This window comes from Anser cygnoides, chromosome 7 (genome assembly GCF_040182565.1).
Source record: "Anser cygnoides isolate HZ-2024a breed goose chromosome 7, Taihu_goose_T2T_genome, whole genome shotgun sequence".
Taxonomy (NCBI): Eukaryota; Metazoa; Chordata; class Aves; order Anseriformes; family Anatidae; genus Anser; species Anser cygnoides.
Genome location: NC_089879.1, coordinates 19665686 through 19684259, shown reverse-complemented (window position 1 = coordinate 19684259; position 18574 = coordinate 19665686). Strand labels below are relative to the sequence as shown.

General features: G+C 43.5%; 1 protein-coding gene across 1 annotated transcript; it reads right to left on the bottom strand.

The window, feature by feature from the left end:
* Positions 1-1191: 1191 nt before the first annotated feature.
* ANXA8L1 (annexin A8 like 1) lies at positions 1192-15948 on the bottom strand. The gene is made up of 13 exons (XM_013199618.3): positions 15249-15948; positions 15085-15131; positions 11387-11477; positions 11037-11131; positions 9714-9827; positions 8786-8876; positions 8092-8171; positions 7418-7477; positions 6791-6884; positions 4885-4980; positions 4597-4655; positions 3754-3876; positions 1192-2574 (listed from the first exon to the last, which is right to left on the bottom strand). Exons 2-13 carry the CDS (start codon positions 15103-15105, stop codon positions 2518-2520), a joined length of 981 nt encoding a protein of 326 aa, XP_013055072.1. The 5' UTR covers positions 15106-15131; positions 15249-15948; the 3' UTR covers positions 1192-2517.
* Positions 15949-18574: the final 2626 nt, after the last annotated feature.

Below are 18574 nucleotides of genomic sequence, written 5' to 3'. Positions count from 1 at the left end.
GTCTATTGGTCTGCCTCTGGGTGACTCCTCTTTTCAGGTCATAAAGAAGAAACTGGCAACATCCTAGCTGGCCTCCGTGTTGTTATTGAGGATAGACTGTGATCCCTGAGAATTACGGCAAGGGGTGAATGCTATGTTTGTGTGGGGTGGCTGATAAGGGGATGCAGGGAGGTATCTAGTAGGGCAGGGATGGTTCAAGTTCTATAGGTACATTGCTCAGAAAGGAAAGTGGGTGATATTGGTGGTAGGGAGATGACTGGACCAGGTGATTTTGAAGGTCTTTTCCAACTTTAATGATTCTGTGATCTCTTGCAGCTGGGGTCAGTGCTCTCACTGCCTGCCCAGCCTCCAGAAATGCAGACACTGTGGGTGCAAACTATTTAAATCATTCACACTCCCTGCTTTGGCAGTTCCAAATTCCCTTCTGGCCTTTCCTATAAAACACCCAAAACATACAGGATCTGGCTTGTATTTTCACTAAAGCATCATCTTGGGGATCTGGACAGAAGAGAGCAGTTCCGCAGGGCCTCTGAGCCACACGGAGGCATGCAGCTGCAGGGTGAGAGCCAGTGGGCAGAAGCGGAGGTGCAGTGTCAGGAGGGGGACGCGGCCAGAGGAAACCACAGGATTTAGACCAGCCGAGAGGGCAACCACGCCATGCTGGACGTGGAGCAGGCCTGACCCTCCTCCTCGCCCCGCATCCCGCCCGCTGCCGGGCGCTGAGGCCTGGTCCCGCCCGGCGGGGTGCAGCGCGGCCGGCCCCCAGCAGGTGGTGGTGCAGGCACGGCTTTCCCCGCAGCGGCTCCTCGGGGAGGGCTGCCAGCGCCGGCCGGGAGCTGCTGCCCTGAAAACCAGGGGGACCCTGGCCTGTGATGCCTGGAGCAGGCCGCCATGCCTGGGCAGAAGCGGGTGGTAGCCAGGGAACAGCTCCGCACCACCCGCAGCCCCTGAGCGGTGCTGCAGGAGTGCTTGAGGCACCTTTGTCACATTAGTAAAACTGGTACGTCCCCCCAAAAGTGAGCCTGCGGGAGACATTAAAAGGCCTGGGGATTAAAAATATTTGGTGAGAGGTTAGGTGATACAAGATAATAGACCTAGCGGTTATGGGGGGAACGAATAGATAAATTCAATGTAGATAAACTGAGGTTAAAAATAAAAAATAAAAAAATCAACCACAATATAAAACTATCAGGAAGTTCAGAAATATGCAATGAAGGCAATTTTCTCTCTCACTGATGTCTGTAAAAACAACCAAAAATCTAGTTATTCACCAGTAGCAACCAGGACATTTATGACTCAACTTGGGTGAATATTTTCCCAGGAAGAATAAGAAAAAAACCAAACCCACAGTTTTTCTGTTTAGAACATTTGCATAAGAAGCTTCTGATTTTGGGGGGGAGGAAGAGACTTAGCAGAAAGAGCATGTAATCTGCAACCCAGGCCACTGAAAAGTACAGTTGAAAATATATTTTAGTGACAACTTTTGTATTTTACTTAAAGTTATTTTTAGAAGTCATTTTTGTTTTGACAAGACATCCTTTCTATTTACTGAAAATGGTTCCCTCCCCACAACGAGAAAGATACGCATCATCTCCATTTAAAAGAAAAACATTTATGTCCCCAGAAATCTCTTTATTAATCATAACAAGATTTTCCTCATCTCCATGTCTTTATTGGTCAGCTCCAGTCAGGTATCAGAGTATCATCATACCAGGCACTGTCAAGAGTTCATAAAAGAAATCTGTCCCTGTGCCAGAATTGCTTGTTCAGGCAGAATGTGGAAAGTGGATAAAAGAGACGAGACCAAGTGTAGTGAGTCTGATACATGCTACTACAAAGTCTTGATTCTGCTGTGCCTCAGGATGTTTGGGTGGTATTTGAGGAACATACCCAGGAGCTTACAATTTGTATCTCACCTAAAGGTTGCTTAAACCTCAGTTTCTGTGTTAAAAGAGTCTGTTCAGTTCTTGACAGGTGAAGGAGCCCAGGGCTCATGAACTGGAGGAAGCCCAGAGGACCTGGCAATGGTGTGCCACCACAGCAGGACATTCCCCTGACTGGAGGGCATCTAGCTGTGCAGCTCACCCACATCCCCCAGAGACTGAGCGAAGAGCCCCTCCTTCATGCTCAGTCTAGAAATACACTTTTTAGTCCAGGTGAGAAACTGGGATATTGCTGGAAACAAGCACTTAAAGGATAAGAGATTTCTGCCCTTCAAAATGCATTGGAAAAGAAGAGAAATTACACAGAATGAAATGGAAGCAAAAACCAAACACAAATGGAAGTGTTTCTAAAACCATTATGGAAGTAAACAGTTTTTAATGTGTACTAAGCATCCATGTTTCCCAGGGAGCTTTGGAAATCTTTACTAATTTGATCTCTCCCTACCCCAATCCCCCTCCCACCCCCTCAACCCTCCTTGAATCAATGGAAGGATTTTCTGTGTGCGCGTTTTCAGGCACTTATTCTCTTAATTTGCTTTCTGTATCCATTTCAGCATCTTCCTCCTAGATTTTGTCACTCACTGCCACAGAGATTTAGCAAGGCTGTCTTGTAATCACCACTGGTGTCATCCTGATGGGGGAAAATTAAAAAAAAAAAAAAAAAAGAAAGAAAAAAAGTTGAGTATAGAAGTCCCTCTTTATAAACTGGCTGCTGCCTTTGTCAGTGGATGGGATATACCCCCACAAGAAAAACACTTTGGAAAGATCAAGCCAGATTTCAGCAGGGTTACTGCCAGCTGAAACCATCAAAAGTGAACAGAGAAATGAAGCCCATCGCTGCCACCTGAAACAACATTTATCAAGTCCAATTCTTTTCTTTGGGATCCCAATGAGTAATTGATTGGGGCTCCATCCTACAGAGTGGCATAGAAAGTCAGCACAAACAAGAGAAATCAGTACTGTTGTGTTCAGATTTTACATCCCTGGTATTTGTGTAGTGTTCCCTCCCTTACAGGAAGGGAATGGGCAGTTAGCCCTGAAAAAGGATGTTTTTAAGAAAGCCACAAATATGGTCATTTTGGTCTACAGAAATACTACAGAAAATATCTTGAGATAGAAATTTTACTCCCTTTGAATATTTTGTGATGACAGGTATAAAGGCATTTCCACTTCTCGGAGGAATGAATAGTCCATACAGACCCTCGAAGACTGATCATTAATCAACATGACAGACACTGACAGTGTCAATTAGAAGAAAGGGCCCTCATTACAGAATGAGACGTCCCATGGGGATTGATAAGCATAGGGCTTTTGTGCCATTTGCACTAGGGGAAAGGGATACCCCAGAGACCTTATACAGCAAATTATAAAACCCATCTTTTCAGCCCTAATAGAAAACGTGGCTTTTTGCTAGGGGAGGGTCCTTTGTCCAGTGCTGAGACTCAAGCACCAAGAAATGCAGTATGCTTTGATAAGGTTGAGTTTATAAACTTATCTCACCACAGCATGGACCAGGCCTTCATTTGGGGTAAGTCAATTTAAAATAAAGAAATAAAATCACAACTACTTTGACTTACATGGCACTAGTTTTTGGTAGTTAAGGACAGCAGAAAGGAGAAAATGGCGCAGTGTGGGAAAGGTGTAACAGGGAGGATTAAACGCATCTTGATTCATTTAGGAGATCATGAAGGACACATGAAAAGCCTAGAGCAGTCTCTCATCAGGTTTGGCTTTGCCCACATCATGTTTTTCTGGGCAGGTTAGGAACACACATGACGACTAAGAGCCATTATATCAAGATGCTGCTTACCACAATCATGCTGGAGAGAGACTGTCCTGCAATCCGCTTGAATTCAGCCTTGATAAGATTTAAGTCAACTTCACTTCGAGAAACAATCACCCTTATGAGGGTCCCATCGCGGGTGCCAGCCCCCTGAAATAACAGATACATCAGTCTGCAGTGGTAGTGGGCATTCAAGGGATAAGCTGTTGCGAACTGGTCTGGGACTGGGTGAATTAGCTTTCAGACATCACTCAGCACACATTCTGCAGCAGATCTGCTTCTCCTTGTGAAGATGCCACATCCTCACCTCCAGGGGCCACTGTCCATTCCACAAGCCTTCTGTCTAAGTGTGCCATGAGCCTTTGCACATGTCAAATGCAAAAGCAAACATTACAGGATTGAAAGAGGGCACTGAATACACACTGCCCTTCTGCAGCAGCACCCATACAACACCTGCCTTCAACCAGTATTGTTTAAGAACTCACAGGAAAATAAAGTTCACTTCAATAACAAAAATCTTTGGGGGAATAAGAAAATAAACAGTCATCTCAGCTTTCCACCAAGTTGGGAGAGCTGACATTTTTACATATAATTTAAAAATTATAGGGACACAATCTGCAGTTGTCTTACATATCACCATTTGGAACTTTTTTTTTTTTTTGACTGTTTTATTCAGAAAATTGCTTCCTAAAAAGAAAATATCATGGCCCAGTCCATTAAGTTAACATTATGGGCAAAATCCCACTATGACGAACTTCCTCAAAAAGCTGCTTCCAGAAGTTGGCAGAAGCCAGATTGCAGTAAAGCCCAGTATGAAGAATAAGAAGAAGAAGAATAATAAGAAGAAGTAGGTTGCAATAAATGCCTTACCTTTAAAGCATGGTATAGCCTCTCTGCAAAGTAGCAGTGTATGTTCCTTGTGCATTTCACTAGGCATATAAAAAAGACTCAGTAAGAATCAATGATAATTGCAGTCCAGGGCAGCAGGTTCAACAGATTCAGCTTTTCCATTCATTCAGTCTGCACCTAGGACATGAACTAAGTATCCTTTACTTCCTACCAGAGAGTTTTATAAAGTAGATCCATCCCATAGTAGTCAATTGCTGCAGAAGGAAAGACGACAAACTCAGGAAAAAGAAAGGGAAATGGGACACTTACCAATAGCCAGCATAGCATCCTCTAGTGAGCCACTAGTCTCACTCTTGATGCTGTCTTCTATGCTTTTACCAGCAAGTTTCTGGTATTCTTCAAACACTGTATGAAACACAAAGCACTTTGAATTTTCACCAAACAGCTGCTCAGGCATTTTGTGCCCAATATTCACAGGTATTGCTTGTGTAGTGATATGAAAATGAATATCCCACTAAAGCAATGACCATATTTGAACCAACTTCAGTAAGCTTTAGTCAAGCCCAGAAATCGGCTAAAAATAATAGCTTCACAAAAACCTATGCCCAAGAAAGAAGTATCTGTATGTATACAGAGTGACTAATTGAACAGAAGAGGCTTAATTCCCTGCCTTCATTTGTAAGAGCAAGTTCAGTCAACCTCACATTCATTTGGAAATCTGTTTCTTCATCACTGCATTTAACCACTCGAATCAGGCTACAGAAGGATAAGTACAACTATCATTTGGTCTTGTACTTGTTGCTGTCACTAGCTTCAGGAGCCAAAACAGAATCAAATTAAGTCTAGAACTATGCTCCTCATGGCCCTTGGACATTTAAATGATGACAGCAGCTTGGGAAAACTTATTTCAACCACAATTTATAAAGCAACTCAGAAAAAAAATAGTAAACAGGTGCAGATTCCAAGTTATATAAACTCCCACATAAACAAAATATCAGTAACAGAGTTGTTGTTCCCTTTTGTTCTCTAGGTACAGATTCTGGTTCCAAAGTACAGACCCCTGTTTTGATTCCTAGCTTTTAAACTAACAAAGAAGAAAACCTGCTATGTAATGCAATGAATATCATACTGAAGTTTGCACAGCATTTAGGATCGTATCCCTAAACATTAACACAGATATTTTGGTGAAAGGCAATACTACAGAATAGAGAAATTGATACAAACCTTCCCAACTCAGACCTACTCTCCATATTAAAAAATAAATAAATAGTTGCAACAAATACACATACATTTTAAAAAATAAACTCTTATAGTCTGCCTTAGTACAGAGGAAATCAAATTCGTTTCCTTGATAATTTAGTAGGTCCCAAAGATTAGTTACATCCAGACCAACTGTTGCAACTCAGTTCTTAAAGGCAGACACAGCCAAAGACTAGAGGCCACTTTTTGTTTGGTTTGGTTTGTTTGTAAGTGCTGTTGGCAGATTAAGTTTAAAAACACAAGGGGGAGCTGGCCTCCAGGGCCTTGAAAATTGTCTCCAAAGACTTCAGCTTGAAGAAGTTCAGGCATACTTAGGTCATCAACAGCTAAATTTATCAATTGAGTTCCAGTAAATTCACATGCTACTTGATGTGCTTAGATCAGGGCCAACTTAACAAAATCTGTTAGTTAGAGCTTTGGACTGCCTCAAAAGTCTTGCGATTACAAGGCCGGGTCTCTGCTGCTTTGGGCCTTGGGGAGCTGAGGGCTCCTTAGCTGGAGTTTGTTCATCATCTCCCATCCCAGGCAGCCTCCAACGGTCTCAGAAGAACTTCTAGGCCAAAACTGGAAAAGGCTCCCTGTGGTTGCCCAGCACTGGCTTTGTCAGTGATTTTTTCCCAAAGAAACCCGTGTCCAAGGAGTCGTGAGTCTGTCTACTGTACGTTTCTACCTAGTTAGGCAGGGACTCTCTCCCCCTAGGCTTATAAAAATAGCTACACCATCTAGTCATCACTGCTGTATCAGGACTCCTATATAAACAACCTGATTTTCAGTTGCATTAAGTCTTCATAAGCTTCAAAGCTGCTGACAGCTTTTGGGCATGGATTGAGCAAGGATTAGTAGGCAGGTGTTCATTTCTGACCACCTGAGCTTTGACATCTGTATCCCTGCCTCTTCTTTTTTGGCTAGGATGATTTCTCATTTCAGATGCTTAGGAACGTGGACTGCTTCATACCTTTCATCAAGTGTGTGGCACTCCTCGTGCACAGGATGGTGATGAACTGTATCTCATCGGTGCCCCGTATCTTCTCCCCAGCAGCATAGAGAGTCTGAAATTTAACACACTATTTTTAGATTTTCTGTGCATGCAGCTGGTAAAGGAATAGGCATTTGGCTTGAGGTACTGCTTGGGCAACAGGTCTCAAAGTAACCTAAAGTACTGTATGAACTAGACTCTGCTAGAATAGTTGACTGTGTAGACCCTTGATTGCGTCTTCTAGTGAAATCAGGGCAGTCACTATCTTCACCCTTTCTATCCCTCCTAAAACAGCTGGAGCAGCCAGCACTGCTATTGAGGTTTCTTCCCTATTCTTCAGTGTCCCTCTCCACAATTTCTACATATTTCCACACGTCAAAAGCAGTGGAGCCTGAGCCCACTTCTCATCCTTCCTGTTTGGAACAGCAAGGCTCGGCAGTGCAGGCAAAACTGAAGAACTCCAAGTTGCTTCTGCTTCAAGAAGGCCCCTCCCAAAACTGTTATGGCTCCAACCCCATGCTGACCAGGACTCTGTTGCCCAAGGACCCTGAAATTCAAGATAGGTAGGATGCAAGCATATTACCGATCACAGGCATTTGAGAGTACCTCTGCATCCTGGAGAGCCAACGCGGTATCCACATAGAGGGTGGCATTGTCCCTCTCACCCTATGAGGAGAAAAAGACAGACACCATTTGCTCTCATTAATTATTTTCCACACAAGGATCACAGAGTACATTCTAGACAAAGAACAATTCTCCTCCTCAGCTATTTCTGTAGAGTACTCAGTCAGTAATATTTCAGACAACACAAGATCTAACTCCTTGACTGAAGTCAGTAATATGAAGTGGAGCCAAGAAGTTGTTAAGTTATTCTGCTTCTTGGCAAGAAAATTGAGAAAATTCAATAGGATAAATAAATCCAAACATGCTCTCAGCATTGAGGTGGCAGACTCTGGAATAGTGTTGAATCATTGTTGAGGAGATTTTTTATTTTTATTTTTTAAAGACCCCTATACAGTGTAGTGACTTTATGCATATGTAAAAGTGAGATGTTTCTCTGCAGCAGAGCTGACTGTTTGCGGCTCTCTTACTGCTGCTAAGGGAGGGTTTTCCTGCCTCGGTCACGTTGAAGCTGAAAACAGAGATCCAGTTCAAGTGATGTGTTTGTCCTGTAGTTTGTGATGATCGTGACTGCATTGTCCCTTCTATCACACATCTTCTCCAAAAAGGAATAGAAAAATGAAGATCTTTGGATCCTCTTTTCTCTTCTCTAACATTACCTGAAGAAGGCAAACTAGAATCTGTTCAAAATAGCCACTTGTTTCCGATTTTATATCTTCTTCCAGATCAGAACCGTATTCTACACAAGAGAAAGAGAAGAACGATGGAAGTATTTACTTGGGTGTTATGATCAGGATATCACCAGTCACCTAAGGACATACACAAGTCAAGAAGGTCACTAGTGAAAAATGGCAGGCTGAGATCAGCATACACCCTCAGTGATACCCAGACAGGCACTCCCATCTGACTGAGTGTACCACTAGCTCCATTGGCAAAGGCATAAACCCACGGCTAATGTTAGAGATGTAGTTTGAGGGACCGAAGAGCTGTGAAATAGTTACAAACATAATTGATAGATTCCCATTTACAGCACATTTAAGGGAGAGAAATAGCCAAGTGTACAGCTGTAGCTTTATTTGCCTTCTGACAATGGTTGAGCTTGGCACCACGGACTAAATTTGTGATTTGCTGACCTTTTCCTCTGACTGGAAGAAAGCTAGAGAGGGATTTTCAAATTCACTCAGCACAGCCACGTTCTGTTTGCCAGGCTGAAGGCAGAGTTAGGCTGCACCTTCTTGCTTCTACAATCCCCTTTTCCTGCTGACAGTGCTAGCTGGTAACACCATTCCCGCTGTGCAGTCAGGCAGCGGCACGTTGCTCTGACCACACAAACCAGAGCCCCAGGCACTTTACCTTCTTTGTACGCCTTGATTATCTCTCTGATCTGCGCCTTTGTTCGTGATGCCAGGATCTCTATGATAACACCTTCACTTGTTCCCACACCCTTTGATGGAAAACATAGTGGAAAAAAAGGTAGAGAAAGATATCCAGTCATGCAGTGAAATTTACTGCTGGAGAAGTATGGTTAAATGAGGAGTCTGATGGCAGCAAAGGGTCAGGCTGCATGCTGAGCTGTGAGAAACTGTCAAGATGAAAGCTGGAGACACAAAGCACATTTGTTTTGTGTGGATTCATTTACTGAGATGCCCAATTTGTAAAGGTTTCTTGTATATAACCCTGCACTTCTGCAACGCATTTTTGGATCTGAATCTTTGGTGCAAAATATCGGAGGGATGTGGGGACACTAACGCTTGTCTAGTCAGTCCTTTGTACCATTAAAAAAAATACTATATCAACAGGTAGGATCCCAGCCGACCCCAGCTTGGCCCTTGCACCAACACTCATTCATTTCTTTGATTTCTTAAAGGTTTCACTGCTCAGGTGGGGTGTCAGGGCAGCAACTTTGGCCCAAGGTCATTGAGCTCCATTCACGATAGGCCCTACATAAAGCATTGAAGAGTTTCTAGAGCTACACGTTAGAAACTCATCTGCGGATGCTCATCTGTTGCCAAAGCCAAGTTTAGATCCACTGTTACCTTCCCCAGGCTTTGAAACACATATGTACAGAAACACATATACATATTACATATAAATATTACAGCAGCATTCCCCCCCAACATTCACTGATAGCACAACTAAATATTTCTCAAAGGGTAGTGTTAATAACAAACTTAATAATCACCCACTAGCCCAGTTACTATCACTTTTCATTAATAGGCAAAGTTACAGGAAATGAACATTGGACCTATGCTACTAAAATAGCAGCATGCAGTTTACTTACCTTCATGGCATCATACAGCTCCTTTGCATCATACTTGAACGGGGGGTACATGAGAGCCACAATGAGCCTCTCAAAGTTGCCGCTCAGTTCAGACTTCAGGCTTTCAATCAGATCCTGTTGAACATCACCATGCTTACCACATAAAAAGCCTCAAAGGTTCTCTTTCCTGCCTAGTGCAGTTTCCATCCCCATGGCCTACAGCCGTGAAGCTGAGTGACATCATTGTGTTGACAGTTCATTAGAAAAGGTCCTGGGGGCTGGAAAAGGCACCTAACTCCAAAATGGATTTTGTCTAGGTCCTTCCACTTCCTTTGTTCCCCAGTATCAAGCTTCCCCCAGGTAATAATTCTGCAGCAGAGCAGGGAAGATAAACATCTTCCTCCAATCTGTTTTAGACAGGGAGCAGAACCAGGAGCTGAAGGCCTTGAACTAAGTGAAGGATATAGCCAATACCCAAAGCCTACACATGGCACACACACACAGGACGTCTGCAGAATCAGGCATGCAGTCTGTTTAAAGACAGGCTTCAAACCTTCCTCTCATTACCGTATAGATCTTTTAGGGTATGCCTCACCCTGTTTCAGTGGGTATATGGAATGAAACCGTTCTGTTCATTGTCCCATACACATTTGTTTCCCTTTCTTAGGCCCTTTCAAGGTAGTCCCTTTTCCATCAGGGTTTGTTGGAGATTCCTATTTCTATATTGACCCAAGAGCCTATATTGCTGTTTGCCAGTAACTTTCCTTCCCCCACACTTTTAGATGCAACTCTCACACATCTGGCTACACTGTTGGGCTGGTGGAAGAGTTTGCAGCACAAGTTTTTCTAATGAGAGTAAGGTTTTATCAAAGACAGAAAGATAGCCACATAAAAACATGGTTGTCAACAATTGCAGTTTGTTTTCGTTTTTAGAATTTCCAAGTAAATGTAATGAAATAAGTATTTAAATTGAATTTTATCACTTAAAAGAGCCCCAAACAAGCCCGATAGTTTACTCAAAAGGCTACTTAGAAAGTATAACTTTTTGTTATAGCTTCAAAAACAATAAGAAGTTACACTTTAAGTCAAAAGGGATTTTTTTTAAAAATATTTCTGGTCAAAATACCTTTTAGAAAGAAAATTACAATCACTAGGCGAAAACCAGTTTATCCCACCACAAATTAATTTCACATATTCACCCCAGGCCTTATTATCAAATATTAACCTGCTTGCAAAAGACCTGCATATTATTTACACCATGCTTGCAGGATGAACTGTACACCCATTTACTACATCCCACATACAGTGAAACAGTGACTGAATATGGCTTTGTTTTGGAAGAACCTTTCCAAACTGTCCTTTGAAGGATTTGGCAATCTGTTGACGCTGCATGTTGCTCCTCTTAGTTAGGACATCAATTATAGCTTGTTCATCAGTCCCTATGGAGAGCAACAATAAGCCATAAACACAGTGCACAGAATAATAATAATCCCAATTCAAGTAATCAGACAACCTCCCCTAGTTTATTGCCTTCATGATGTAGAAATTCAATTATGTCTTGCAGAAATGTTGATTTTGAATTATCCACATAAAAAAACCATCATCTCTAGCTGCAATTTTCTTCAGGAATGGCTTTTAACTGAGCAACTATAAATGCAACATAGAGTTTACACGTATGGATACAGTTAACTCACCAAGCCCCTTCATGGCCTTGTACAGGGTTTGAGCATCAGGTGCAGGGTCAAAGTTTAAAGCACCTGTCACAGACACGCCCTCTGCTTCGCTCTGAAAAATAAGAAAAATACAACACTTCATTACTGTATTTTGTTAGCTCAAGAAAAGGTAGTTTGGAACATAAAATATTATCATCCATATTATTACACATGTGGAAGACAGAAAAGCGGAGGGGTTGGTTCAAGTCATTCTGCAGAGCAAATCTCAGAACATAACACAAGTTTCTTCCCTCCAATTGCCTGTACCAGCCCCTGGCTCCTGGCAGAAAAATGAGGTCAAGCACTGCTGCAAAAGTCATTAGGTGCAGGTGGTCTGGCAGAAAAAGCTGAGTAGCCTGGACTTTCCTATTCAAGCCTTTCTACAATGCTTACGAGCACGTATGCTATCATATCATACTGCTATTACGCGCCACATTTTCCAGCACTTTGGTACAGGGTGGTTTTATACATAGCCTTTTCAGTTTCATGGAATACATATCTTCTCACAAACCATTTTTCTAGTTAGCAGCTTTATTCTGCTGCTGCTTCACTCAAGTGCAACTGGTTTCACATAAGGAAGCACCTCCTTGGGAAGGATTTGGGCCAAGAGGCTACTTTGAAGGAACAGATCCATCTGGAGAAGTGCAGTTACAATGTTCTCCTCCCCAGAGCTGAGAGCCAACTACATAGCAATCCTCCAGTCAGACCCGTAAGGCACAGCCAGCACCAGAGTAACAGGGCAGAAAGACACACTGGGACTTACTCCAGTCACCATAAGGTAGTGAGGCCATCAACCAGAACCCAGGCTTAAGAGCTTCTGTTTAACCAAAGCTGTTAGGCAAGGGAATTGGCTTGAATACACTGACATCTCCAACAATAATGTCCTATCAACAGGGAAGTCTGTGAACGGTTAGTCATAAAGAGTCATCACCACTTTATTCCAATAACTGCAGTTTCCTCTTGCTTAGCAGCGGAGAGATTTAAGCTTCCCCAGGAAACTGCTGTATTCTCATAAATGGACTTGTAGGGATATGATTAATATTGAACTAATGATATCAGCATGACTTGGTGGATTTTTTCTAAGGGGGGTGGCCTCACAGTCAGGTAAAAAGCACCTTCAATCCAGAGCTTACAGACCAGAAGTAATCACTAATGCTGTCCTGTATGACTTGCATAATATAGACCTCCAAGTGCCACCCAGCAGCCTCCTGCTCTGGTGCAAATTCCTTTTGCTCCTATTTCCTTTGTGACAGAGGGATCTTCCCCCTCTTCTCATTGCGTCCTTTCAGGTAATTCATGTCCTCCCCAGAGAAAAATCCTCCCCAGAGCTAACCTTCAAGAAATCTTTGCCACGTAGAAAGGCTTGTGGAAGTTCCCTTCAGGACCTGCATTGCTGGCATTTTTTATTTTTAAATAAGAGTCTGGAAGATTAATGACATGCTCCTGAGCACGCAGCCAAGAAACACTAGGCCTAGCCCAGCACCACAGCTGAGGCATAGCCACGCTGTGCTGCTCAGATACTCAGGCTGGCTCAGGGCAAGCTCATTCAGGTGTTCTTGTCCAGTGCTCTACTGGTAGACATAGCTGGCAGGTGTTTTCATGCCAGCCAAGCTCTGGGAACAGTATCAAGCAACCAAAAAATGATGAGCTTAGATAGAAGCAGTATGTTCAGCAGACTGCAAGATCTGGAAGAACTCTCTTTTTCTGAAGTTTGCTTTGCACCCAGCACAGCAACAGAATCCTGTGCCACCGCACCCTGCTCTGGGTAGGGAGGGCAGCTGAGGAAAGGACTGTATCAATGGGAAACTTGTCATTAGATGCAGCTTCAATTACGTCCCAGTGATTACTGAGCAGCAAGTTTAAGGCTGTGGTGAAGCTGTCACTGCAGAGCCACCCCCAAAGGCTTGCCATCAGCCTGGAACAGGAGGCCTGGCCAGGCTGTTGGCAGGATCAGAGCAAGTGCTCCTTTTCTGCTTCCCTGTGAAGTCAGCCAGTACCAGCAAAACTTCCCCGGAAAGCAGGATACACTCATCTGTCTGATTTTGCTCTGAAATAGACGGACAGTCCTCTCTAGCTGCACTCAAAGGCTCATGTGAAATAAATGCTCTGGATCCATGCCTGGTGACTCAGGGTAAGAGGCAGTGCAAAGCTCAGCTTTCATTTGGAGGCAGCGGTAACAAATCAAACAATGGCCCTTTTTGGTATTAATTCCAAGAAACACAGCCCATCCTCGTTCAAGTAGCTTACTCATGACTCACTCATAGGCTTGATTCTCTGTGTTCCAGCACAGGTACAATCACAGTCAGTTTCCAGAGAAACACTATTCAGTTTGGTCTTGTTTTCCAGATGAATTGATGCTATAATTACCTAACTGAAACTACTCAAACCATCCATGCAAATCTCCTGGTAAGATGAATAACTAGTGCAAAAGCAATGTAATCTGTGTACCCTGTGGCTGATGATGTGAAGAGCGTTTTACCTATAAATGAAGGATAGGGGGATTAAAAAAAATATCAAAATATATATCCTATCAAAATATTTTCTAACCTAAGGAGTAGTTTATCAAAAACCTGAAATGTGGGTGACAGGTGGGGTTATTGCTTTTCAGTGGAAAGTTTCTGAAAGAGTTTCACATTTTTCATAGTTTGCATATGAGTTGTATTTTTATGGAGGATTTTGAAAAACAATTTATTTTTAACTACTCCTCCATTGCCTGCTTGTCTTCATACCTCCACCCCTACAACACCAACAGATAAAAGTCCTCTAGAGCTTTCAATGACTTTCCTCCTTTTCTCACTAAGTTTCCAAATGATTTCCAGCTTGGAGGGTGGGGGCAACAGATCAACATAAAGGGAAAAATTACAGTGAGAGCTGCTTCAAGCTTTGGGAAAAAAACAAACATTTTACTATACTAACTTCCAAAACGGTGGTGACTGGGCAGGGAAAGACTTTTCCACCAGTACTCCAACACATGCCATTCTCCAGCAGCTCTCTTCTAGGCCTTGGCTTGTAGATATCTAGAGATAAAGTCCCTGGGGAAATCTAGCCTTCCACAGAAGCTAATGTGAGAGCTGCCACTGAGCTGTATGTGGAGGCTGCTTCAGGGCACCCCACAACTCCCAAAGCCACAAGAGCTTAAAAGAGAACAAACAGCATTTCTGGCTCCTAGCAGACAGGCAGGGCATCCAAGTCCACATCGTTGCAGCAATATTCAAAACCCACCAAAGAAAGACTCTGTGGCTTGACAAACCATACCTCCCTCCATGACCACAGCCTGCCAGCATGCTGGGGACAGGCCAGTGCCCTGAACCTACTGCCAGAGGTGAAGGAAGGGACAAGGAGACTGCAGCTTTCATACATAATGCAGACCTCTGCTGTGCAGCTTTGCTGATCCCCAGTACCATATCCCCATGTACACATAATCATCCCTCTGCACCACCCAGCTGAAGCGCCAGGGAGAGTCTGGTCTTCTTAAAGCCAGCATGCATGTCAACACCTCCTTTAATCAAGGTTTTGGAAGCGCTGAAAACCTTTTATAGTCAGAAAACCAGTAAACAGATTTGGCTGATTTTTAAAGGGAAGCATTTAATTCCCACACAGTGCCTGATAGAGCTTACAAGTAAACTTATTGTAGTGCGAAAGAAGTGAAGGCGTTTTACTTCACTATTTCCTCTACTTACCCAAGCCTTCCACCATGCCATCTCAGTGTTGGTAGTGATACCTGGGCCTGTTAATGAAGAAAACCACATGCATCACACCTCACAGTAAGGGAATTTGAATGTTGAAGAGGGTGGGGGGAAAGAGGAATAATTTTCTTTTTTTTTTTTTTTTTCAATAGACTTACCACAAGAAAATTAGAATAACTGTGTTCCTCTGGAGGCTTATTCCCTCTGGAAGCTGCAGAATGTAACTGGACTCTGTGCTGAGAACTGGCAGGTATAACCCATCCTTATCTACAAATTCCATGGGGCAACGCCCGCAGACACTGCTCAACCTGTTTTGCACATATGATCTCACAGGGAGAGATCAAGTTGCTTAACAAACCAGGCTTCCCCTGTGAGGAGCCCTATATTCAACCTCAGTTGACTAATGCTCATTGTAATTTTTCCACTGCTTCTCCCCCACACCCTAACCCACTAACATTTTAGCCTCTGGCACTGACACAATGTGCAAATTAAAGCCAGGTAATTTCTTGGCATTAAACTCCACAGAGACCCAGTGAGTTCTGCTACAATGAAATAAACCACTCTCACGTTATTAAGGACTCTTTCTATTTCTACCAATCTGGATGACACCAAAACAGGACTCTCAAAACTTAACAAACACTCACCTACATCCCTTCCTTCATAAAAGCCTATAAAAAAAAAAACACTAAGTCAACAGCCAAACATGTCCTACCTCTCATAGCAAAGCTCAGTACAGCAGCAGACTGTACACTGACTTGGGAAGTCTCTCCCTGTCACGTAACCCAGACTCACACAGCATGAGCAAGAAGCATCTCAAGGCCAACACAGAACCAGCGCGTTTCAGGCTAACTGCTCTCAGCAATGTCAGTTCCAGCAAGGTTACCGTAAGGCTTGCTATTACATGTTAAGGCTTGGTGCAATGTGAATATTTTTTCCTTTTTGTGTTCATAGTCAGAGCCAAAAGGCTCTTAATACTTAAATTCGGAGAAGTGTTTCTGTGAAACCAGCTGAAATATCTTATGGCTGTAGCAATATTTTCCTGTCTAGACTTTTGTCAGAACCCATCATGCCCGTGTTATTTATTTGTTTTTAGATGGAAAGCTGCCCTGATGGAAACATTCCCATCAGCTATATCTTAACCCTTGCTATAGAGGAACTTTGTCCCCTCTCACATTTACAAGCCCACACGGGACCCTGGGTAAACACCAAACCATGGGCCTCTCTTACTTCCTTCCCACACGCTGTTATTTCACTTAACCCAGCTGGGTCCCCCTGGCCTGGGAAGCTGCTCTGGTTATTCCCACTGGAACGAGCTCTGCCAGCTCCTCCCGCCTCAAACCCATCCATCACACGGGGAGGGCAAGTCGTGGAGGAGGAGGCACTGTCCTTGGCATAGGAAGTGTGCAACTAGGGTCCACACCAGCTTCGATTCTAGTCAACTTTAAGCAGCAGGGTCATCAACAGTGCACAGCAAGGAGGGTTCATGAGTGGTCCTTTATTCTCCCTCCTTCTCGGGGAAGGGTGGTCAGAGCAGGATGGATTTGCTTTTGCTGGATCCCAAGGCTGTGCCTGGCTGCTTACATATGCCTTTTCCCTGTGTTGGGATTTAATTAGGTCAGCTTGCCATGAAGGTCAGCTTTCTTGAGGACTCCATGGACAAAGAAACCCTTCTAGACAGAAAGTCACAGAGTTGGAGCTAACAGCTGTGGGTCACAGAGGGGAGCAGAAACCCAACCAGACAGAAAATGGGAAAAAGTCCAAGCAGTCATTTTTGCCAGCACAAACTAAAAAGGCTGCAAAGGGACACCAGGGGGGACTTTAACAGGGGAATTAGAATTTAATGTGGCCAGATTTTAAGAAATCAGTATAAATGGGCTACATAAGGTCTAGAGAAACTGAACTCCGAGCAATCCCTCTTTAGGTATGGTGCTACTGCTCTGAATTGATTCCTGCTCTTCATTCACCATGGTTTATCTTGTTAGTAAGAACTGATCACTTTGTCAGCTGTGAGTTGAACTCTATTGCAGCATCATCTCAGCTCCTGGTGGATGCAGCTTCAATGATGCAAAGCTCAGAGCAGTGCTGCACAGTCTTAATGCAGATGAGAGCAGCCAATGCTCTCAGGCCTTCACAGCAGGAGGTACACTGCAGTCCAACATCCCTTTTGCTCGGGCAGATGTTTGTTTTAAACAGCTCAGTTAACAGACTCATCTTCACTACACATCTTGGTGCTCCCTTACCACACATGTTGTACATGTGAGTGAGCTTGTCTGTGGTTCGTGTACTTTACTGTTATGTACCAGAAACATACATACACACACATCTTTTACAGCAGCAGTATAACCTCACGTAGTGCAGTGATTATTCTCAGGATCACACAAAATTTCAGAAAGGGGTAGAAGACAACACACAAGTTCTACAGGTTCTCCCAAGCCTCCCTGTCTCACACACACACACGAAGTCATTTCTGCATCCCTTGTAAAGTGAACTCCAAATTCACTAAAAATACTGTCAGGAGAACTCTGCCCAGCAACATGTTAAGGTGGTTAAAATTTGATCTTGTAATCCTTCTTGCTTGTCCTGCGGTACCCCTACAAAACAGAGTCATCTCTAAGCCATCTGCAAGAGTGTCATCTGAGCGGTGGGTCAGTCATGTTGTGGGTACAGACATCCACAAAGTGTCTCCACAGCGAAGTTCTCTCAAGCCTCAGCCCTGAACACCTCCAAGCTTTCAGCAAGTCCCTGCTTCTGCCAGTGTGTCTGGCCAAGTCAGCTGTTGGCACAGCCATCAGCCACCAGAAGTGGTCAGAAACCTCCAGAAGCAGCAGCACATACACCATGACTAGGTCTAGTTTGTGTGTTTTTAGGCCATTCAATCCAAATCCATTTTCAGCTAGACATAATGAAGAAGCTGCTCTGCACTTAGCTTTTTCTTGACTCTGCACTTGGGACTTTCCAAGCTTGAATCAGGGACACTGGAGCTACCTCAGTGCATACCAAGCCAGTGTAAGGAATGCTATAGAAGTATTCATGAGCAGGATTGGATTTTGCTCAACCTTGTTCAAAACCATAAAAGACTTGAAGTAAAAGAAAAAAAAAGTGCTGATAGCCTTCAAAAGGTTCATTACTTACATTGCTTCAGGGTTTTACCACCCAGTAAACTCCGACTGCTCTATTTTAGGTTGGACAAAAGCAGCTTAAAGGATACTCTAATTTAGATGGAGGGTAGCAAAAGACTTCTAGAGTGCAGCCCCTTTCTCCCCTTCCCCATTTGTAGGTTAGCAAAGTCTGGCCCTGTGCCTGGGAAGTTTGAGGCCAGGAGCTGACTGCTTTGGAACACGAGAGCTTATGCAAAACAGGTCCTCAACTGTCCAGCAGTTTTACTTACCCCATGGCTTTTCTCTGCTACTAGAACTTTCTGCAGCAAGACAAGAACAGAACAGCCCATTGGGAATTTCACCCCAAAATTTGTATGTATGTATTT